This window comes from Passer montanus, unplaced genomic scaffold (genome assembly GCF_014805655.1).
Source record: "Passer montanus isolate IOZ18808 unplaced genomic scaffold, ASM1480565v1 scaffold66, whole genome shotgun sequence".
Lineage (NCBI taxonomy): Eukaryota > Metazoa > Chordata > Aves > Passeriformes > Passeridae > Passer > Passer montanus.
Window position 1 is genome coordinate 5400576 of NW_024371704.1, and position 23657 is coordinate 5424232.

The following is a 23657-nucleotide window of genomic DNA, read 5'->3' on the forward strand; positions in this document are numbered from 1 at the left end:
GAATAAAAATGCACTGTAGGAATTGATACTGGCTGAAGTGAGATATTCCTCACTATTTTATTGCTTAAACTTTTACCCAGTAACAGTCTTCACAAGCAGCAATATATAATTACTAAATTGTTTTTAATATATCTAACAAGAAGCAGGAAAGCATATTAATATCCTCATATTGTGAAGTATTAGCAAGGAGGATTAGAATTTTTTTTTTGTTACTGATTTTGTCTTTTAATAAAGAGAATTAGAAGACCAAAATGGTAATAATCATTCTCTGACTATGTATTTTTGTTAAATCAGTACCACATTTGCTCATTTGCTTGGTGTCTTCTCCCAGTGTGAAGGTTCTTGGAATTTATAATAGCGTATGGAGATCTCCACGTAATAATCATTCTCTGACTATGTATTTTTGTTAAATCAGTACCACATTTGCTTGTTGTCTTCTCCCAATGTGAAGGTTCTTGGAATTTATAATAGTGTATGGAGATCTCCAAAGAATTACCTCAAGTAATGCTGAAGTATGATCCCAAGAAATGCTGCACACCTTAAGTGAATTACAGAAATAAATGTTGCCATTGCCTTGGCCACCATGTTTGGCACTAGGTCACAAGGGTAGTCCATGAAAACCACTGGGAACCCTGCTGGGTGCCCCCAGTTGGCTGCCCTCTTTATCCCTCTTTTCTGGTGTGAAATTTGTCACTGAATACAAAGTTATCTTCAGCAAATACGTGACGCACTGGGAATGTACAGACTGAGAAATCAGCACCTATCCTGAACACACAGGCACAACCTCCATGGTGTGGAGCTCTGTGGATGTGGAGGAATGTGGCGAGGGTTGAGGAGATTGCTGACCTGTGCTTCAAATCCTTTGTGACATTTGAGAGGATTTGCCAGAAAGTGCTGAGGTTACTCACATGATCTTCTAGCACTTCTGTTTCCATGCTCTGATACTGATCTAATCTCTGTCCTCTGGGACCAAGAGGGAAATGCCAACTAGACAGTGGAGGCAACATGAAAAAGGAGTACAAAATCAGACTGAAGTTACAGCTTTCTGCCAAACATCCAGCTGTCAGCCTTGGTCTCTTCTCTTTGCTTTGCTCCATTTAGATAAGACAGCATTTAGATTTTATCACAGCTAAACAGATAAAACAAAACTGTACATTCCTATATAGCCCTGAACTTCAACTGGTAACCTGTATTAAAAATCCAAGTAAATAAGCCATGTTACCATTTTCTTACTGAAAATTTACTCTCTGTTAGCAAAGCAGAACTGGATAAGAATTCATTATTTGTAGAGGGAGAACATACCTAAGCAATCACCTTAAGAAAAGGACAATCTTCTTTTCTAATCTGGTTGCCTTTGGTGTGAAACCAAAGACTAAGCTTCCTCAGGTCTGATTCTGCTATTCACAAAGGCTGTTCCTCCTTGTGTCCACACAGTCATAAAAAAAATAAAGAAAATAGAGGAAACAAACAGTGGGAGAACAGTTTCTTTTCCCTCTTTTGGCTAAGATGAGCCTAATGACACAGATTCAGGGGAAGGAATTAAAGGTGATGAGATGTATTTTGTAGTTAGTGTGAATTTTGCATGGAGGCTGTTGGCATCTGCCAGCATCAGGCACTAATCAGAACAAAAAAACAAAAAAAAAAAAAAAAAAAAAAAAAAAAAAAACCAAAAAAAAAAAGCCAAAGCATGACTGTACGTCTTTGACAACTGAAAATCCCTGACAAGGTTATCCTTGGATAGAAAAGGCATTAAAATTATAGTAAAAGCTCCTTGATGGATGCAAGACAAAAATGGCTTTATAGTAAGATACAAGAGAAACATTGTCTTAAAATGAAGTAAATAGAGGCCTCCCAACACATACAAAGTTTCTCAGTATTCCAGAGGGAGAAGAAACTTTTCAAAAGACATTCAGGAGATGTTCTTATACAAAACCTTTCTCCCTGGAGAAGCATTTCTTTTTCTTTTTTTTTTTTTTCACATTCCTTTGATGGGCATATACTATCAGCACTATTTTGTGTGTTTCCCTCCAAGAGCTGTTTGTATTGCAAGAGCCTCGCTGTGTAGCTCTTAGTGAGGCTGTAGGAGAGTTTTATACCATCCATTCACACCACAGATACCTTGAGATTATGCTCAAGGTATCTGTGGAGTGAAAATTGTGAAATTTGCAGGGGGTTTGTGCAAAGCAGCTGTGTCTGTGCTTAGACAGCCCCTAAGGAAGCTCCACAGCCTGGATGGGGGGCTTGGTGTCTCTTTGATCCCCAGCTGTGTCACAGTTTGCTCCCATCAGGCCTGGCTAAACAATGCCAAGGTCAGTACAGGATGACAGGGAATAGTATATTGCAGTCAAGCAAATAAAGCCAAAACTGTCCCAAAGAATGGATTCTTTATCTTGATTGGTTTAGAAGATAAATGGACTGCAGCACACTTCATACTGTAAACAGTAACTTTGACTGGCCTTACTCCAATAGCAGCTGAACCAATATTTCTAACATGCACTTCTCCTCCTCCCTCTTTCCTCTGTCTTTGGACAGACCACATATTTGTACAACTCCCTGACAGTTTTTACATGTGATGTGGTTGGCCAGTGGAAGGAAGCTCACAGAAGTTAAGGAATTTATACATGGTATTTACTTTTTCAGCTGCCTGAGAACCAAATTGTGCTTTTCTAGAAGCTCGCCCAAAAAAATACACAATCCCAATTCTCCAAGAGCTGCAGCTCTTCCCTAAGTCAGCAGGGTATCAACAGCTAAAGGAACCCAAAGAAGGAGGCTGGACAGGGCTTTTCTAGAAGCTCGCCCAAAAAAATACACAATCCCAATTCTCCAAGAGCTGCAGCTCTTCCCTAAGTCAGCAGGGTATCAACAGCTAAAGGAGCCCAAAGAAGGAGGCTGGACAGATGTACACATCAAATGCAGGCAGGCTCTGCACAGGAATATTATGCGAACATTCTGAAAAACAGTGAAGATTTGCTGTATTAGCACGTGTGGTAATTGTTTTGACAGTACTAAAAAAATACCCTTAAATTCTTAAAAAGCTTCCCAAACATTTTACTAATCCTGCAGAAGTACTTTTAATAGCAAATCCAGAAATTGCTTATAAACTGAAGGTGAACAGTAAGAATAGTCCACTGCCTCAGCAGCAGGAAACACTGAACTGGAAGAACTGTAGAAATACATCACATGTAATTGGATAAAAACAGAGCTGGGAGAAAATGGTACCAGCTCTTGAATATTCAAGTTGGAAACTCCACAACTTGCAGAGTTTCAAGTATGCTGTAATCTGACTTGGCTAATGCCTGTCTTCTCGAGCAAGATTATTCATTATTTCCATCCTCTTTTACACAGGCAGGTATGGTTAGCACATCACCTCAGTCTCTAAACGTCCTGAATTCTTTCACACATTTCACAGAATTACAGGATGGGTGAGGTTGGAAGGGACCCCTGGAAGTCACTTGGTCCAACCTCCTGGCTCAAGCAGGGTTCCCCAGAGTGCTTTACTCAGCATTTCCCAGAGCTCTGACTGCAGCTGTTACACTGTTCTGGCTTCTCTTTGGTTATCACTGCTATTCAAGACAGATACAAAGGAAAAATTGGATGCAAGTCTCCATTTTTTATAATTTCAAAGAGAACAGCATCCTGTATGATTCAACTAATGAAGCATACATGCTACAGATCCTATTTCCATTTATTTTTCACATTTACCCATGTTTTCTCTTTGTTATGCTATAACCTCACAATTGCTTTCTACAACAGGGGATGTTGTAGGCATTCCCTACCCAGTATTTGAGGAGTCAGTTGGTTGTGGCTAAATGTAGAGCCTTGCACTAAATTTCATCTTACTTTTTTTCTGCGCTACTTCATCAGTTTGTTACAGTGTGCTGTTGGCAATAGACATACTGACATTTCAGACAGGACCTATTTTTACCCACTTTTTTCCAAGGACACAGAACTTACTCAATCACACTGCTCTCTGCCACCTCCTTCACTTCCTGACAAACAGCTTTTGAACCACTTGGTTAATTCCATCTGAATATGATGAAAGAGAAAGGTCTCAAAGTTTGACTTCAGCAGGTAGGCAGAGCAGAAGCCTGGGACTGTTTGGGTTCCCCAAGGTCTTTGGCAGAGCACAGGCCTGGCAGGTGCTGCTTGTCCTGTCAGCTGGTCCATCCCTCCCCCGGAGCGCTCACGGGGCCCGAGCACACGTGGCACAGCCCAGGATGGGAGCACGGTCCTGCTCTGCTCTGTGGGACTGCCCAGGATCAGGATGGGAGCACGGGGCCTGCTCTGCTCTGTGGGACTCCCCAGGATCAGGATGGGAGCACGGGGCCTGCTCTGCTCTGTGGGACTCCCCAGGATCAGGATGGGAGCATGGCCCCGCTTCTCTCTGTGTGACTGGCCAGGATCAGGATGGGAACAGGGGCTCTGCTCTGTGTGACTCCCCAGGATCAGGATGGGAGCATGGCCCCGTTCTGCTCTGTGTGACTGCCCAGGATCAGGATGGGAACAGGGGCTCTGCTCTGTGTGCCTCCCCAGGATCAGGATGGGAGCAGGGCTCCACTCTGCTCTGTGGGACTGCCCAGGATGGGAGCAGGGCTCCGCTCTGCTCTGTGTGACTGCCCAGGATCAGGATGGGAGCACCGGGCCCGCTCTGCTCTGTGTGACTGCCCAGGATCAGGATGGGAGCACGGTCCTTCTCTGCTCTGTGTGACTGCCCAGGATCAGGATGGGAACAGGGGCTCTGCTCTGTGTGCCTCCCCAGGATCAGGATGGGAGCAGGGCTCCACTCTGCTCTGTGGGACTGCCCAGGATCAGGATGGGAGCCCGGGGCCCGCTCTGCTCTGTGTGACTGCGCAGGATCAGGATGGGAGCCCGGGGCCCGCTCTGCTCTGTGTGACTGTCCGAGGGCACTGGGAATACCCTGTTATGTTGTCTCCCTCCCTCCTGACATGAACAACGACTTACCATGAAAAAGTTGGGATATATTCTGAGCCACTCTTTAACACGTGTTTTGCTGTTGTGGGTGGGGTTTTTTGATCTTAATGGGTCATGCTTAGATATCTACTGTCCCTTCTATTTCCCTTATCAGCCAAAGGAAGGGACTCAGATTTTGTAAATGTAACTTCCCTTACATTTTATACAAAGGATTAAGAACTCTTACCTCTGCATGTGTGAAAACAGATTGCTCCATCACCCTATACCAAGAGTAAAAAGCACACAGTTGCACGCTTCCCTTGTGACCACAAGGGAAATAAAGTTTAACTAGAAAGAAATATTGACCCACACAAGGACAAGCTGCAGTATTTGAAAAAGCATTACTGAGCAGCATGCACTTTGTCCATACTGCCTGCAAGCCTTGAAGCAAATATCCTTGTTCAGGTTTTTTTGCCTTTCAGAGAAGCAAAACGGTGTCTTTGTAAAAGCAGAAGCTGAAGGCATAGTCTTACTCCAGGAATAAAATAATTTTTATTATACCATCCCGTTAAAGCACCCACAAGCAGGAAAGAGAATGTGTAACTAGAGAGGGCAAGACAAAAAAGGACTATTACTCTAACTTACTACTAACTTCTCTAGTAAGTACTCTAAGTACTTGAGAACAACATGAATGCAGAGTACAGCACAATATATACCTGGAGAATCTGAAAGTAGGCCAGCCTTGAGGCAGACCGACAGGCATTGCCACCTCCAGAGTGCTAGATTCAGAAAAGCTACACCCACTAGTTGCACTCTTCTCTAGCAGAAACAGTCTTTACTCTGATTCCTAGGACACCCACCACGTACATAAGCAAATACAGAAGGGACTGTAGTCTTTTAAAACTACTAGACATGAACCTACTTACTCCTTTGGAATTTCTGAGCTGGATTTCTCAACAAATAAAACAGTTCAATATGAAGGGTCCAAGTTCACTGTTTTTCCTTTAAGAAGATTCAACTTTCATACCCCATTACCAGTGCTCACTTTATAAAAATGCTTTTGAAAACAAAAGCGGTTAAATATTTCAGAGAAGAATACAACAGAATAAACAATATACCTTGCCCTCCACAGGCAGGGCTGATATCTCAACTACCTGGTAAGCCAAGTAGTGCAACAAGCAAACAGTGGTAGGTATCTCTAATCATTTTACCTTTGGTTGCTGAGCAGTGAATTCCTCAGGGGCTTAAAAAACTCAGAATGTTGCAAAATGTTTACAACTGAGTAAAAAATTGAAAACAAAAGCGGTTAAATATTTCAGAGAAGAATACAACAGAATAAACAATATACCTTGCCCTCCACAGGCAGGGCTGATATCTCAACTACCTGGTAAGCCAAGTAGTGCAACAAGCAAACAGTGGTAGGTATCTCTAATCATTTTACCTTTGGTTGCTGAGCAGTGAATTCCTCAGGGGCTTAAAAAACTCAGAATGTCGCAAAATGCTTACAACTGAGTAAAAAAATAAAAAAAAGGCAAAAAAAAAAAGCAGTGAAACCATCAAATAGTAAATTGTGAAGGGACTTCTTCAGTATAAAGTCCATTCTTAACCTATTAAGTACACAATACCATTCACGAATCTTTTTCTCTGAACTTTCATATTTACATGGGTGGATATGTATACCTACATTTTCAAATCAGTATTCTAACACTTGTCAAAATTTTAAGTGGCAGTGAAGAAGGCAAACAACCATAAAGGTCTGTTTCTAGGAAACTCTTAGTTCAAAGAGGAATGAGTTCAGAGAGCTCCTAGTGAACCAGTGCAATATCCTTGTAAAGGTCAGTCCTTTGTGCATATATATCCTAAATATACAAAGCCAGAAGCAGTCCTATAGGAAACATTCTGGGGTTAGTATTGAAAATACTTGACTACTAAACTTTGACCACTCCTATCTCCAGAGCTCTCACCTACAGGTTGCTGCTACAGAAGGCCAAATTCAGTATGGTAAAGAGACATGGCAAAGTAAAATAATTTGCTTTCTGTTGCAGGCCAACACACAAAACTATTCTATTGCCAATGCAAGATCCAGGCTGAGGTTGCAAGAGCTTTATCTATTAACTTATCACTGTGGTAAATAAAAATCAATTCACCAAAAAGTAACAAGATCATTGAAAGACTTTGACATTTGTTATGTGCTTCCTCCTCAATACTCTGTTTGTGCTTCATGGCAGTTCCAGCCCATCATACAAAAAAAGCTTTCTACAAAGGATCCATGATACGTGTAGCATACCCAGATACCCACAAACTGAAAAATACAGGACAAATAAGTTTTTATGCAAATTTATTAATTAGCTTTAACAACAGCAATACATAAATCAATACTATGTCCAGCATAAGGTTGTATAATAAAATATTCTGGTAAGATTGATTTCTAGCGCGTACATTTTTAAGGGCAGTTTTCATCCAATTTGGACATTTTTTTAAAAAAATAAATAAATACAAGGCCAAAAATGCTTACTTAATCAAAGTCCTGCTAAGTAAGACTTCAGGCTCCACACTGCTTCAAAGCACTTACTGAGTACAGGTGTGTGCACACATCTTGGACTCACACACAAATGGGCTGTGCTCAAGCAGCAAACATTTTTTTGACATCCAATGCAGACCAATACACACAAGTTTTCCAATTTAAACCTCCTTGTTCCTCTTCAAACTACATTCACTTTTCTGTTTTAGGATTGTCTTGCCTTCCAGCTGTGATGTGCACATATGAATCCTAACCACATCATGCTTACCAAATGCAAAGCTCCAGTCCTCTCCTAATAGTACTGCACTATCTAGTGGAACTATTTATGAAACAAATTGCTGCTCAAATTAAACAAGACTAAATTGTTCTTGAAGAAAGGGAGAAAAAAAAGCCTTTGGAAACAGGCAGGAACATGGCATGCTCCCAGCTCTACTTGTCATGTTTTTGGAACTCTCTAGACTTGAGAAATACATCCTCTCTGGGATGGCTGGTGCTTAGTGCTACAGCATTACATTTTAGGCACCCTGGGTTGTGTGCACTGCAGACAGCACAAAAAAAAGCTGCACTTTCAGCTTTGTTTCCCTGACGGCCAATGAGTCCAAGGTATACAGTGGCATTCAGATGTTTTTTCAAAGTGCAGTATCGAGGCATTCACTGACATTTGGACTACCTTTATTTATATTTAACAATATTAAAATCTGGTCCCAATTTATATACACACGAGAAAATATTTTTGGCAAATCAGAGCTATTTTATTTACTAGTGTACTTATCATATACCACATAAAGCTATCCTTTGGACATATTTACTCTACAAATCTAGGTAAGCTTGTTTTATTTGTCTTCCGACAAATTCTGCTGATGGCAAAATTCCCTTTTCCTTAAGTTACACTCAGGATTGAGTCACAAATTTTAAACCTACTCTAAATTACGTATTTTACTTTATTATATCAAAACAAAACCCAAATGCTTGGTCAAAGTATAAACACTTATAAACCTAGTGAAAACATCCCTGAGAAGCTTTCAGCAACATAGAGTAATTATTAGGTTTGGTCCATTAGAGGAGAAAAATTGTTACATCCAGTTATTGAAAACTATGGGCTACAAGTGCATTGGTTTCATACTGGATTCCCAGTCATTCCATTTCACACCTCTTACAAAACATTGTATCTGAGATAAAAGCCACTAGAGGTTCTTTACATCCTTTGACAGATAATATAATTGTTACAAAATTTGTGATGACTAGCCTAGCTTCAGCCCTGGTGTAACGCCTTTGATTTCAATGGAGTTCACACACTTACATTCCAGGATTGAGTCTGGCAACATATGACTGTGAAGGACAGTACCTAAAATTAAAAAAAAACCCTTAAAAGTTACAGAGGATACTTTTCACAAGTTGCTGACATTATGTTTTCACATACTACATATTCTGCAAAGAAATATTTTACCAGTAATTAAATTTAGACTGCCAAGTCATAAGAAAACTCAGAACACCACCAGGTTCAACTCTACTGAGAAAGCAAAGTGCGTAGCTTCCACAAAAGTGCACATAGGTTAATGAATATGGAAGTACTGTGTTAGTACACATGCAGGGGAAAAAAAAAAAACAAACAAAAAAAGGCAAGAACTTATTGAACAGAGGGGATGTATCATTTTCATTGCTCTGAAGTTGCTTTTGAGGGCCTCTCAGTCCATCATCTCATTGGTTTAGCAGTATTTTAGAACAAAGTCAAAATTCACATACACATCAGATAAATGCAAGTAATCCACCTTTTGCATGAAATATTAACTATTTCTAAATGCAATTGTTTTCAGAAACCCCATTAAAGCCTGATATATTGGAAAATTAACTAAAGCTGCTTGTAGTCTGTGGCAAAAACTAAGTTAGCACTAGAATTTATCTTTCTGTACCAGTACTCCTGACCTTAGCACTTTCTGCTACATTAAACCCGAGCAAACCTGCCATTTGCAATTTAAAAGCCATGCTTTGTAATATTACATCAATAGCTTCTGCTAAATGAGGCTGTTTTACTCTAAGAAGTGCAACAAAAGTGTAATACAATATCTTGTACCTAACAGTATTCTAATTTGTAAGGAAACATGCAAAAAACCTGCAAAGGTGTTTCCATAAAGTTAAACCAAAACATAAAATACTATAAAGGTTTTGGGGAAAAAAAAAACCTGTTTCCTAGAAGAATCCAAAAAGGATCATAGAATGTTGTGAGTTAGAGGGGACCCACAAGGACCATCAAAGTCCAATGTTTAGAGAGGATGTTTATATCAGTTTAAGAATAAAGGTGAGCAGAACTGTTCATGGTAAAGGAATATTGGAGAAAAACTCCAAACAATCAAATACTGTATAAAAAGTTATTCTGAAGTAACTAAAAAGAAGGACAAGAACTCATTTTACTCAATGAACACAAGAATTATTCAGAATACATGGTAAACTGAGTATGTATAACCACTTAACCACAGTATCACTGTGAGGGCCAGCCATGGAACTTGAACATTATTTTTGTGATCAAACCCCAGACTTGTGGGGAGCCTTTGACACTGCAGTTGTCAAGATTCATCCAGGCTGTCCTCTGCCAAACACAAAACATTTACAGGGTTACTGTAAAATGAATTTTCTCTCTTGGGGCAGCTTCCCCAAAGAGCTGTTATGCATTCAACTCTAGAGAAACACCTCAAACAGGGTCATAAAAGGAAGTATATGTGCTTAACCATGGTATTTGTGAAGCAAAGTTAGTAAAGAGAAGTGGATCCTTTCAGACAGTAGATGTATTACCAGGTGGTGAACTGTCAGGGGCTGCTTTGGGATCAGGAGTGTGACAAACAAAAAGTTGTTTTCCCAAGCTTTTTTGGGCAAATCTGAAGTACATTAAGTGGCCCATTGCAACAAAAGACACAGAAATAAGCACCAATAAACCAAAAGCTTCAGGGTTTGGAGCCAAGATGACCATGATGAAGTGCAGCAAGTCAAGAAGATAATTCATGGAGTTTTGGACACCGTTTATGATGCCTCTTTCAGATTCTATGACGTTTTCTTGGAGTAACTGTGTGACAGTCAAATCAAAGGACCAAAGGCCTATGGAGAGAGAAAACAATTATCCATACTGCTGGGCTTCCCATGGCAAACTCATTGCTGGCACAATTCAATTCATCCTTCCAAGCACTCACTTCTGCCAAAAATGCACAGCACAAGACATCCTCTTGTTGACTAGAACTGATTTCACACTCACAGTCAAGAGCAACTTAATTTCCTTCTACAAAAAATTTCACTAAACAATACATAAATAAACTTGACACATGAAGTTGCCTGTCACATGCTGTTTCATCATGACTATTGAGCCAATGTTTTACTCATCCTTTCCTTGTTTAAATAGCTGGCTTACAGCTATTTACAGTGTATTCATGCTAGATGCAATCACTAAAGTTCTGCACAAAAAAACCCACCAAACATGTTTTAAACTATGCAGAATACACAATAATTTCAGATTATGGGTGACATTGGCTTCCATACTGGTTTAGTCTGTTCATGACTTGGGTTCAGAAGCTTATCTTGCAAAAAAACCGTAAGACATGTGAATCAAGTATTTTATACCTCCAGAATTCAGCAAAAACTGCAGAAAATAAGGACAATGATTCTACAGATGACCATTAATGTTCATTACATTTCTATATTTGACTGCCTATTCTGTTGACAGATACTAGTATTATGCTAACCAACAATACCTCAAAAACTTAAGCTGTCATCCAAATCAAAGCTTCCCTTCTAAACACCAGGACAATTTAAATAAATGGATTAATTTAGTAAACTCTGAAATGTGAAGGTTTTCACAGCAGATGTGTTTGGTGCTGTTTCCTAGTAACAAGTGGCTTCATTTGGATGTGAAAAAAAATAACTTGGAGATAATCTTTCCAAAAAATATGTTATAATCATCTCCAAATGTGGTAACTTTTCTCCTATCAGTGACAAAATATACATGGAGTTAGTGCTGCAGTCTTTGTACTAGTGATATTATTGCAGGCTCACTTCATTTTTATGTGAAGTACAATCAACTAGCCCCAGAAACAAGATGTAACATTCCAATTATTGCCTCTAATTCTAAAATCAATTGTATTTAACTGACAGGCAGTGTAGCTAATTTTTTTAGAGCTAGAAGCAGATATTAAACCAAACTGTAATAGAGACATAATACTTACCAACTCTAGCAGCAATGACTCCTGCAAACAGGAGACTAACAGAGATTAAAGGCACAGGCTCAGGACTCATCTCTGGGTCACTGTTAGCAGGAGCAATAGACCCGTTTAACAAGTTGGGCATTCCAGTTGCAAAAATCATTTCAGGTTCTGGAGATGCTATAGTAGGCAATGGCTCATTTTCAAACAGCCTGGCACTGATGTCAGCAAATGGAGAAACAGTCAAATCCATAGGACTGCCAGGCATAAATACAGAGATGGCACATAAGATCAGACAAGCAAACTGAGCAACTCCAGAAATAAGGCCCGTGCGAATGAGGCCACACTTGCGCCGGAGCCAAGTGAAAGCAACTGTTCCCATGATTCCAGTGACTGCTGAGGCACCCATGAGGAGGCTTAGCACAGAGCCACTCAGTCCCTGAGTGTATGCATAGCCTGTAGTGATACAATCGAATCCCAGGACAGTCATATAGAGAAATGCAAGGCCCATGCCTGCAAGGAACACTGGCTGGTTGTAGTACGCAACCCATCCGTCCCGGAAGGTTATGAAAGGTTCGGCAATCCGGGCAGCGCAGCCGACTTCCTTCTCCTGCTGAGGCTCAAAGCCAGCTACATCTTTCTCAATAATTAACTGCACTCCTTCAGCAGGCTTCATGTCACTCTCTGTAAACAGAAATGCAGCTGTCAGATACACTGCTGCCTGCAAAATCACAGTGTAAAGCAACAGACGATTGTTTTTGCTGTAAGCTCACTACTGCAGAAACACATCAGTCAAACTCCACTGCCAAGCTCTCTTAACTACCTAAATTAAAATCACTTAAAGCACTCTTAAATCCTACCTGGGGAGTAAGATCAAGTAAAGTTCATCCCTATCAGTTTAATTAATTAAACAGTGCTAGGAAAGAGCGCTGCCTGCTTCTAGACTTGTGACTGAATGCTCCAGCTCCACAGAGAAATTATTTGCTTAACGAATGCCAGTGTCAGTTGGCATTTTAACACAGCTTTGTATGCTTAAAAGCACTGACTGAAAAAAGGGCATACTTAAACATCTGTCAGTATCTCTTGTCAAGGCCGAAGCCTGTCCAGAGTCCAAAGCTTTCAAAGCTTGACTTAAAAAACCCCAAACAAACCAAAACCCTATGCATTTCTACAAGTCCATTTGCACTGCAATAAAGGAAAAAGGCACTTCCACTGATCATAAACAAAAACCCAAAAATCACAGCACTATTTACTCTAATAAGGAGGATAGAAATTCCACAAATGTCTGGGTGCCTGAGCAGTGCTTTTACACTATTCAATTCCAAAGTAACTCTACATACAGCGAGACACATGAAGTACTTCAGCAACTTTTAAAAACAGAAGTCTTCTAACAAAATCAGAATACTGCAGCAGCAAAGATCACTGTTTCCTACATATTGACATTGGCTAAATGCTTCATTCCCCAGAAGGATTTAAGAGCCAGTTTCAAAGCTGGGGACTGTTCTACACTCTCTTGTTCTCTAATGCTTGACTGCCATCAGCCTGGTCCAACAGCTTACTGGACCAGCTGTTACCACCATGGATCTGATGGCTGGGATGATTGATCTCTTCAGTAATTTTAATAGCAGCTTTTAACTCACCTATATTGAGACAAGATTGTTAGTTAGCATTTAAACAAAACCCAGGAATTCTTCATATTTCAAAAAAAACCTAAAAAACCCAATAATAAAATCCATCACCTATGTTACAGCTGGGGGGCCATAACATGAGCTTTCAGTAGTGTTCATATACTGCTACCTTTCAAATGGGGAAACACTTAAGCGTAGTATTTCAGCAGCTGACATTTCTACTACTTCACAACAAAAAGTCTGCTGCTGAATTTAAATTTCTGATATTGAGTTTATCTAAAGTAACTTCAATCTTAGTGTTGCTTAGAGTAATAGCCATAGTCATCTACACTGCAAATCCCACTTGTACTGCTTGGCCAAGGCAGCAGAGCTGAAGGCCAAAAAGAATTTATTTTTTCTCCACCATTTCCTGGAGCATGCAAAAATCATACCGTCATGCCAGAATAGAAGTGTGACATCTATTCTAGAACCTTCTGAAAGCCTGTTAGTACTGTGTGTAAGCAGAGAGGAGTTAGCAAGGAATAGTCTTACAGAGGCTGTAGACACTACACAGCCAAGGGCCTAGTCCAGCTTATCAGCTATAGTATAGATGGACAGGAGTATTCCTTATGATCAGCCTGAAGTTACAAGACAGACTTACTCTTGTCTGTTAACAAAGAGAAGACAATTCATTCTCTGTCTGCATTTTATGGAATTCCTCAAAAGGCTGCACAAAGTGGTGTTGCTTAGATTAGAGTCTCTAGTATCTATACCCCAAACCTGATATCTCCAAGCTAGGAGTAGAAAGCTATTTAGCCTCAAAGCAGTGCCTGTGGAAGACAAAAGTCAACATTTGGCTTGACTGATGCAATGAACATACAGTGAATTTGAACAGCTACATTTATGTGTTTTCAATACCTTTCTTTACATTCAGCTGTTTCAGTTCCGACGCTTCAACTTTTGCAGATTTGTGAGCCAGAGTAGGGGTTTTCTGATAAACCTTCCAGAGCAGCAGATATTCCACACACATTGACATCAGGTTCCAGCCAGAAATGAATCCACAGCCAATCATGGGGGAGCCAAATGTCATTATCTGACCAACAGCCATTGGGGCCAGGATATTGGTCAGCTGATCAATTCTTCTTATTGTGGCATTCATATCTGTCAGAAATTATTTGATGATAAAATGACTGGTGAACACACAGAGAAATATTCAGTGACAGAATTGTGAATTGCACAGGTATTGCAAAGGTAAATCTACAAGTCTTGTTCCAATTGTAATTGGTTCCAGAAATAACCAGAGGACCTTCAGACTGTTTCAATATTTAAGTTCACTGCAATCAACCAAGGTGTTTGTAAGCCAAAACCCTACTCCTGCCAGTTTTGCCTGCATGAGGTCTTCCAGGTTTAGCATGCTGGGTTTACAGTCAGCATAGTCCTGTTCATCATGACATCAGGTAAAACTGCTCATCATGAGATCACTTTTACACAGCACTGATACTGTGGACTCTGAGCTCTAGCCCTGTAACACTCAAAGCTGGCATGCACAGCTTCAGGAATCTCAGAAGGTGGAATTGTTTCTTGGGAAGATCATAAACTATCTCCCAACACTGGAACATGTATTTCTTAGCCTCCTCCATTCACTTCTAATAACTGGTGGCCAAAGAACCACTGTGATAGCAGCAGAACTTTGAAATGGCTTTTACATTTCCTTGTTATGTCACATTGGTTGATGGCAGCTGTAGGCATCCTTAGATCTCACTGAGCAAAGTCCTCACTCCTCTCTGGTCCTTTGATGTTTACAGTCAAAACAAGCAACCCATTCCCAGCACAAATGCATCTTTCATTTGCTGCTAGGGAATGCCTCACCCTCAATCTTATCTACTTTACTGTCATTAAATCATCTGGGTTCCTGTAAGCTTCCAATTAATAGTGCCATTCTTCCACTCCTACAAGTTGCTAGACAGTGGTTTCACACATGAAGCCCCTTTTAGAGTCCCACTGTAAAACCAGAGCTTGTAAAGGCCAAGTGAGATTCTACATCAGTATGAAGCTGCTTTATTGAATCTGTAGAGAATTAGTCCTCAAAGAAACATTTGCATTACTCTGTTTTAAAGTCAAGTCAATGTTAACCTAGTTAACCCTCAGCCAAATAGTTAAGCATAATATTTGGCTTTAGAAGTTCCAACCAACTAACCTTTTTTTGGGGGGGTTGAGTTATAATTCCACTCAGAAAAGGTACAAAGAATGAGTAGGAAAACTAATCAAGGGCAACAAAGGAGAAGGTAATTTTTTATTTCCCTATTCCACTAATTTGTATAACTGAGATTTCTTTTTGAGGAGAGGAAACAATGCAGAGATGGACAACAGTATTTGCTGCAAAGTCAGTGTCAGCACTTAATGTAAGAAAAAAAATATTAAGGAGTTTCAATAGTCTTTAGGTTACATCATGGTTACACACAAAACAAGCCTGTTCAGCCTGGAAGGGATGTTTCAGATAAATCCGTTGAACAAAGGTGCTTAATCCAGTGGTTGTTTTTCTTCTCAATCAAGTAATAAGAGAAGTCAAAGCTTTTGCCTGATTTCTCAGTACAAATTGTAAGTGGTCATACAATTGTGCCTGAGCTCATGAAGCAGTCAAGAGGCAGGACTGACTCCCAGGCAGTAGCTCTCTTCAGGTGTGGTCTGTACTTTATCTCCTGTGTATGTGGGACAGGGATGGGGGAGATGATTTGCTGAGTAATATCTGACACAAGACAGTTTTAATAGTTCTCGTTAACCTAAGACTTTTACAGATAGCTGCTATTTTTCTACCTGTGATTCACATGTGTGAAGAAAGTTCACCTGTATTGCTGCTCTACAAAAGGCATGACCTAGAAAGGCACAGCAAGGTCAAAATAAAAGATTAAGGATAATTTGGAGACTGGGAAATAAAAGTATGACAGTTTTAATGCATCAAAGAACTAGCCTTTCCTGGATGAAATGGATAAATAACATTCATTCATTGGAGATAAACATCAAGTAAAAAATCTGGAATACAGGATTGAAATTTCCAAAAGGACTCTGAACTTTATGGGCAATTCAGGCAGCTTTATACAAAATTAGAGTCCAGAAGCTGAAATGCTGCCTAAGCCTGAAGGTATCTCAACTACAGAGGTGAGCTATAGAGGTCTGGGTAATGTTAAACTGCTCTGTGCCTTGTTTGCAGTTCAGTATCAGTTCCTCTGTCTGAGAGGGCTTAAGTCTCCTTATGGGGTTGATTCAGAGCCCATATAGCCTGACCAAACTCATCACAAAAAATGCTGCTTCCCACTCTGTGTTATAATCAGAGGAGCAGCACAGCCAAAGATTGTTATACATCCTTTGGTGTAATACTCCTTGTGCATCCTTGGTGTGAGGCCCAATCTCTCACATCCAAGAAGTCCCATGAAAATCAAGCTGCAATAGGATATAAATGGGAATTAATTCTCTCTCCTTGTAGTATCAATGTCACTGTCCAAGTGCAGGGCACAGGGGGAGAAGCAAACATAAATAATCTTTTGCCTAGGAAGTATTTTGTCTGTAGTCTATGCTCAAAAGTACCTGATGTCAAAGGAAAGCAGAGCTTCCAATTCCAACGGAAGGAAAGTTCACAGCTCTGAGTTAGACATCTAATGCTAGAGAAAGGCAAGGTTTCAAATGTGCCTGCATGCCCAGTTTTACCTACTGGCAATTTCCTAATATACCTACTTAACTGTTCTGGACTTCATTCTCATGCATCTTTCTTTGATCCCTGTGAGAGGAGCCCAGTTACGCAAGAGCTCTCTGTTTCATTCCAGGGACCTAAAAATAAAGTATTGCAACACTTGGCTTGTTCAGCAAGACTAGTTTTCCTAACAGAGCTGCAGCAGAACTAAGAGGAGGGCAAAACAAGTTTGGGGATGCCTAACTGAATTGTAATCACAGCAGTAATTTGTGATCTCAGGAGCTGTAGTCCAGAGTGAGGAAGAGCAAAACAAAGGCTGCCATTTTACTTGATGTTTTCTCATAATATCTGGAATTCAAAGATGCACTGATCTCTGTAAAACTCTAGTCTTAAAAAAAAAAATAAAATCAAGCTTGGAAAGTAAGACATGCAAGGTATTATAAAGGCAATATATTTCACCTGCCAGTTTGCTTCTGTCTTCCCCTGCAACCACAACAATCCAGTCCCTCTGAATTGTGATCGCTGTGGCAGTGCTGGCCAAATTGGCAATATTTGCTATTGTGATAACCAGGATATAGCACAATGTCTAGAGAGATGAGGGGAAAGAGTTATAATGTGAGAAAACTGATGGATATCTCCACTTTCTACACAAGCAGAAAAGAATTATATTTGATTCCATACATTTCAGCATTATTATTATCTTCACAAAACAAGATCAAGTCTACAATTCCTGGCAGAAAACAATCATCATCTGTTTACCTAACAAGTGCAGTTTCATTTGCCAGTTTTGGCTCCCAGAAATGTCTGTACAGATTAAAGAATTAAAGATTAAGATAAAAATTCATCCATCTCCCATGCTTCCCAAAGTTTCTTCACAAATTAATTTCTTATTAACAAGTTGAAGCACTCACAAGAAGCCATCCATGGTATAATGTCAAGAGCTGTGTCTTAAACAAGAAGATAATCATCAGGATCACACCACACAGGATGACAGATGAATTCTGCACAATCAAGGATGTCTGAGCCACTGTTTCAAACCAAACAGAGAGCAACAGTTATGAAGATAAGAATGAGCTAACCATAGCCTTAAGGTGGACATAATTAAGGAACACACAGATTTATTAAATATCCTTGTTTTCCTACCCTCACCCAAAACGCAAGTGCCAAAAGTATAAAAACAAAAGTGGCAAAAGTATACTTTACAGTAGATTCTGAGTCTTCCATAGTCTTAGAGAAACAAACTAATGTCTAATGCAACTTTGTTGCTCTTGATTTAAACTCAGAGTAGGTTCTCTCTCAATCTATGTCACTGATTAAATGTTGACAGTATGTTTCAAGTAGTAAAAACATAGCTCAAGCCTCTAAAATTCATCTTCAACCTACCATGGAAGGAATACTATTTTGAAAATTTTTGGAAAGTAAAAATTCATTTGAAGAACTTGATCCCATTGTATTTTTAAAACAGACTAGAGCATATACAAAACGTGCTTAATGCAAATGCAGTGTGTTTAAATTTAAATGAAAGGTTTTTGTATCCAGATAAAAGACATATGAGTGTATGTTAATGTTTTAATGTAAACAGGATTTGGTTCATAGTCCTTAAAGTTATGTACTTTTTACCTTTAGTGTTTCCATACATCTCTACACATCACATGGGTTTGGCCTGAGTAACAAACATATGACTTAGAACTGTTTTCTTCTTGCCTTTGAGAGTATCTCTGTATAACCATCACCATACTCTGAGACCATCTGCCCTTTCTAGAAGAGATGGGCAAGCTCCATTCTCATACTGGACTCTGTCAGCTCCACCTTTTTAACACGAATTTGGAAGGTAAATCGCCTGCTCTAGGCAGCTAACCTTTGAGCCTGGAGTTCTTGTCCACCCAGTCTCCAATCAGGGCTCCCAGGAGAAGCACTGATCCTGCCACAACCAGGCCATAGACCGCAGTCAGGAGCAAGCTGTTTCCATAGAGTTCAACCAGGAACACAGACACAGCAAAATGCCACATACGATCCCCCTTGAAGAGTAAGAACATGCACAACGTTACTGGTTGCTCTTTAGAGGTACACAGGTCCACTGTTTTACTAAAGCTCTGTCAAAATCTGGACTAAAATAGAGGTTTGTTACAACAAACCTTAGGAGGTTTGTTGATTGATACATCCTGTTACCATTGATTTTATCCCAGTGTCATTAAGATCATCTATCCTAATCAAGCAGATCATTACAGTTTGTAATACCACAAATCCAAAAATCCCAGATATTTTCTATTAGTATATCACTGGACAAAGTCTGTCACCAGCCACATCCAACAAGCCTCAAAAAGCTTACACAAATTCTCCAGCACAGATCAAATACTTGAACTACTTAAATAATTTTTCAAGGCAGCAGCTTGCTCTTAGATGATCAAAGCTTAACAACACAAGGGTGAGTCAAGTGGAAACAATCCATCATACAATTCAGGATATAGGTAAATGTTAACTGAAGTTTCTAAAAATCAATGGACTTCAGCTGTTTGTAGTGTTCAGCACTGGCATATTACTCAGAGGAGGCAGAATAGCATAGCTCATTTAACCTGCTGTAAACTCACTGCTAGTTCAGCCTATTGCTAACTTAACCTAGTACTTAAAATAAAACACATTCATGTCCTGATAACCACTTGCTACAGGTACAAAAAGGATAGCCAAATTGAAAATTACTTCACTTGGATGTGTTTAACATTCTATTCAAAACAGTCTTAGGTTTGCTAATAAATACATAGAGGTTTTTTTGTCATATCTCACTTAACTTTTGAACATATTGAAACATTACATGACAGAAAATCCTTTCTGTAATCAGTAAAAAACCAGATGAATAGAAATCATTCATACCATTCTAGGGCACAGAGTTTGTTTAATAAGGGTCCCCAAGTCTCCTACAAACCAAACATGAAACTGTTTTCTTCTGTTGCCTTATCTTAAACAAATAGTTGCTATGTGATACAGCAAAGAGTACAAATTTCTAAGGACCTCAACTATTCAGAAGGACTGGGGGAGGTGTAACATAAAAGAACTTTCAAAAATAAAAGCCAGCCAAATCTAACTTACCATGTAACACAGCAATCAAAAGCTACATAAAAAGCATACTATTTAGAGGGCCAAAATAATTGCGAAATGTGATTAGCCCTCAGTATAGTACAGACACAAAAAAGCACTTGCCTTTTAATGTTATTTGAGTTCACTGGAGTTTTCTGCAAACATTGTAACATGTAAACTTTGATACTTGTTTCCTTAAACACAGGCTGAAAAAAATTACACTCCAATCAGGAAAGAAAAAGTCCATCTTTTTAAACAAAAAACCCAGGGTATTTTGTATGCTTTTTTAAACTAAATCCAATGACAAATGTTACTATAAGCATGATCATCTTGTGTCTCCTCTCATATATTATAAACCATTTTTTACTCAAGAGACACCTAAAGCCTTCTGTAAATATGTTCCACTTACATTCCGTGGTTAGTTAGTAGAAATACATAGAAAATATCCCAGCAATGAATCCACAGGCATATAATTTCCCATTTCCAGCTTTCACTTAATATGACCTGAGGTGCTACTTTATAAAATTTCACTTAAAATACATGCAGGTGAATTAACCCAGATAACTGTTTATCAAGCTAGAAAAATTATCTGAAAAATACTTTCATATTAATTTTGGGTTTTTTCTTTATGCATAGATGTTTCAGTTACTGGAGTCTGACAAAATTAAGGCATTTGAAAAAAAACCTATGCATGCGCAAGTCAGTGCCAGGCACTAATGTTGGAGTGAAAAACTGAATCTCACTTCAAACTCATGGCAAGATTCCTTTGACTCCAGAGACATCATGGTTTTGCTGTACACTTATCTGAGAGCCTGTGAACACTGTTCAACTTTATCCAACACATTTACCCAGAGTATTTTCATCAGGTCAACCACAGAGAAAATTTTTGGGGAAACCACAGCTGTTACAACCAGAAAGTATGATTTTCTTTCAAGAATTAAAATCATAAATAAAGGAGAAGAACAATATTAGCGAGTTGCAGAGCTTTGTAGTATCACAGCTGTTACAACCAGAAAGTATGATTTTCTTTCAAGAATTAAAAGTCATAAATAGATAAAGGAGAAGAACAATATTAGAGAGTTGCAGAGCTTTGTAGCAGGTATGTAATTTCAAGCTAAGAGCTATTGAAATTTGAACAGCAAATATTGTTTTCACAAACCAGCAGATCCTTGATTACATACACTTAGTCCCACCTTAAAATGTCTCAAAATGTAGTGTTTTGAAAACTTGTAAACAGCTACAGCTGTTCAGCATCCTTATCCTTTTAAGGACAGCTCCTCCCCTTCTGGAATTATAATTGCCTTTATAATTACCTTCTACTGATTGTATACAATCCATGTCACAACTGAAGCCAAGAAGTTGAGGAATAGCCAGGCTACCACCTACTGACAGCCTCCTGAGGGGCACAGATAAGGCTGGGAAGTTGGAATCAGCTGATCTCCTGGCAAACATTAGGCCTGACACCAACAAGGTGAAGCCAGTTCCATGCTGTTCCTTCTTTACTGCTGAGGATAGGCAGCAACAGCATAAGGTCTGAGACTCCAGTGCAGCATTGCTGGCCAGACTACCAAGATCCCTGAGGCCAGGCACACATTGAAATACTTGACTGAGCAAGGGCCCAACAGAGTCTAGACTTTGTTGAAGTCTGAACATTTCTGGAGATGTGACATGTTTAATAATTTACAGCTTCTCTTGGCATTTGGGAATGGCATAGTAACACAAACATAATCAGCTCTCTCAATTACAGCAAAACCCCATTTGTCTTGGGTTTTGTGTTGTACACAGAGCCATTCTAAAACAAAGATGATCTATCACTTGGTGTTCCAAAGATTCAGGTATTGGTTTACTGTTTCTGGTAGCGAAAACCTTCACATTACAGGAACACCAAAGCTTAGGAGATACAAGAGGTGAAGTCCTGCACCCAGTTCTGTCAAAATAAGCTAATGCAGAATAACTTCTGTTATTTGAGCAGATTTGGTTGGGGTTTTTTTTCTTTTGAGTCAAGCTTTTTAGCACAAAACCCACCAGGACCTAACCAGGTTATATTAATCTTGCTAAACAGACATCTTGTAGTCTATCAACTGCTACTTTGTGAAGGATTGTTTTCTAACTCTGCTTTGCCACCTTCAGTCAGGGACTCAGAGCAAGCCCCCAGCAGAGCTGTGAAGCACTCACTGGTCAGACAGGAGTAAGCAGGGCTGGCCAAATAGCCAGTGAGGCACTTTGTGGGCATGACTGACAAAAACTGCAGCAGGCAATAAGCCCTGAGCTCTGAAGGAGCTGTTTGGCTCACTGCTTTTTAATATTAACAACTGCCAAAATATTGCATTTGTTTAAACAAACATTTGATACCACTCAAAGACTTCTTTCATTAAGAGAAACATCAGTACAACCTTTCAGGTTAGCAAAAGCAAGAAGCTCCAGAGCCAGGCATATGCTGTTGTAACTGGAGATCAGCCATTTGTTCAACACATACATCAAACAAATCCCAATGTTCCAACACAGGACCAAAACACAGAACAAAGAAAGTGGGGGGAAACCTTCCATTTATTTTTGAACCAAGCCATTGCATGCAGACTTAAGATTGTGTTAAAATACACACATATTCTTAATTTTATTATTTGGAACAGAACCTGGCCATCTATTTTGAGTGCATATCTTAAGGTAGCTTTTTTTAGTATTCTTCAAGTGAGTAAAAGCTGGTGTAGTAAGTTATATTAGCACAGAAGGAAATAATTTCAGGAGGCAAGTGATTTTACAGAGGACAACACCTGATGCTGTCAGCAAGTTAGATAGTGAGTGGCAGTATTGAGTCCATTGTAAACACTGAGCATTTCCCATTAGTAAATAAGAGTCCTTTACATATAATGCTGCAATGGGCTGTCTCTCATTCTGCTCCTCTATAAGGAGTCTCACTGGTTCTACAGTTATTAAAAAACATTAAAAGGTCAGAACCAGTCCCGCCAAAAATTTGGGATTTTTGGGACTGTACTACTCTGCACTAAAACTAAACCTACTGCAACATATCTTGTAAACATTTGGAAGACTTAACAGCAAGGTGTTGTAACAAGACCTCTACGGTGGTGTGCTAATTTGTGAAGATTTTTGCAAAGCACCAATAAAGCTCAGGTAAATCACAGCCAGATTAACAAAATCCTACTTCTACCAATATTTTACTTACCCAAGTGGACAGTGCATGTCCAAGATAAAGAAGAAACTTTGCAGACGTAAAATAGGCAATCACAGATCCTAAACGAGAAACAAGAAACAGATGCTAAAGCAGATGCGGGCACATCCACCGCATTTCGGTCCAGCAGGCACAGCTCGCTGCCGGGGACACCGTTCCGAGAGCGGCGGCGAGAGCGGGACTGGGTGCCCCCCACCCGCGGGCAGCCCCGCCCGGTCACCCGCGCCCGCTCCGCACTGACCGCCGCGCCGCCGGCCCTCCGGCTCCGCTGCCCGCGCCATGCCGGCCCGCTCCGCCGCTGCCGAGAGAAGGGGGGGACACGCGGCTTCGCTCCGTGTTGCCTTCCCCGACTTAGCTAGCACTGTAGCTGAAGTCGGAAAGCCTTGGCCTTATGCGCCGCGGGCGGCGGGCACGCTCCGCCGCGGAGGGGCCGAGCGCCGCTCGACGCCCGGCTCGCTGCTCTGCGCCGCCGGACGCGTCGGACTCGGCCCCG

At 40.1% G+C, this 23657-nt stretch overlaps 1 protein-coding gene across 2 annotated transcripts; it reads right to left on the reverse strand.

The window, feature by feature from the left end:
- Positions 1-7232: 7232 nt before the first annotated feature.
- Positions 7233-23638, reverse strand: SLC40A1 (solute carrier family 40 member 1). 2 transcript variants are annotated; one of them, XM_039728581.1, is made up of 8 exons: positions 23385-23638; positions 23159-23226; positions 18764-18923; positions 17817-17932; positions 17365-17491; positions 14139-14381; positions 11638-12297; positions 7233-10519 (listed from the first exon to the last, which is right to left on the reverse strand). In XM_039728581.1, the coding sequence occupies exons 1-8, from the start codon at positions 23443-23445 to the stop codon at positions 10200-10202; spliced, it is 1755 nt and encodes a 584-aa protein (XP_039584515.1). In that variant the 5' UTR covers positions 23446-23638; the 3' UTR covers positions 7233-10199. The 2 variants fall into 2 exon arrangements, with proteins under 2 accessions (XP_039584515.1, XP_039584516.1); XM_039728582.1 differs by having other exon boundaries at positions 9716-10519; positions 23406-23638.
- Positions 23639-23657: the final 19 nt, after the last annotated feature.

Bases quoted from the DNA above. Each gene is read 5' to 3' on its own strand.
- SLC40A1 (XM_039728581.1), bottom strand. From the start codon at position 23,445: ATGGCGCGGGCAGCGGAGCCGGAGGGCCGGCGGCGCGGCGGTCAGTGC. The intron at 23,227-23,384 runs GTGACCGGGCGG...TTTCTCGTTTAG, and splicing joins TCAGTGCGGAGCGGGCGCGG to GATCTGTGATTGCCTATTTT. The intron at 17,492-17,816 runs GTGAGTGCTTCA...TCATCTCTCTAG, and splicing joins TATACCATGGATGGCTTCTT to ACATTGTGCTATATCCTGGT.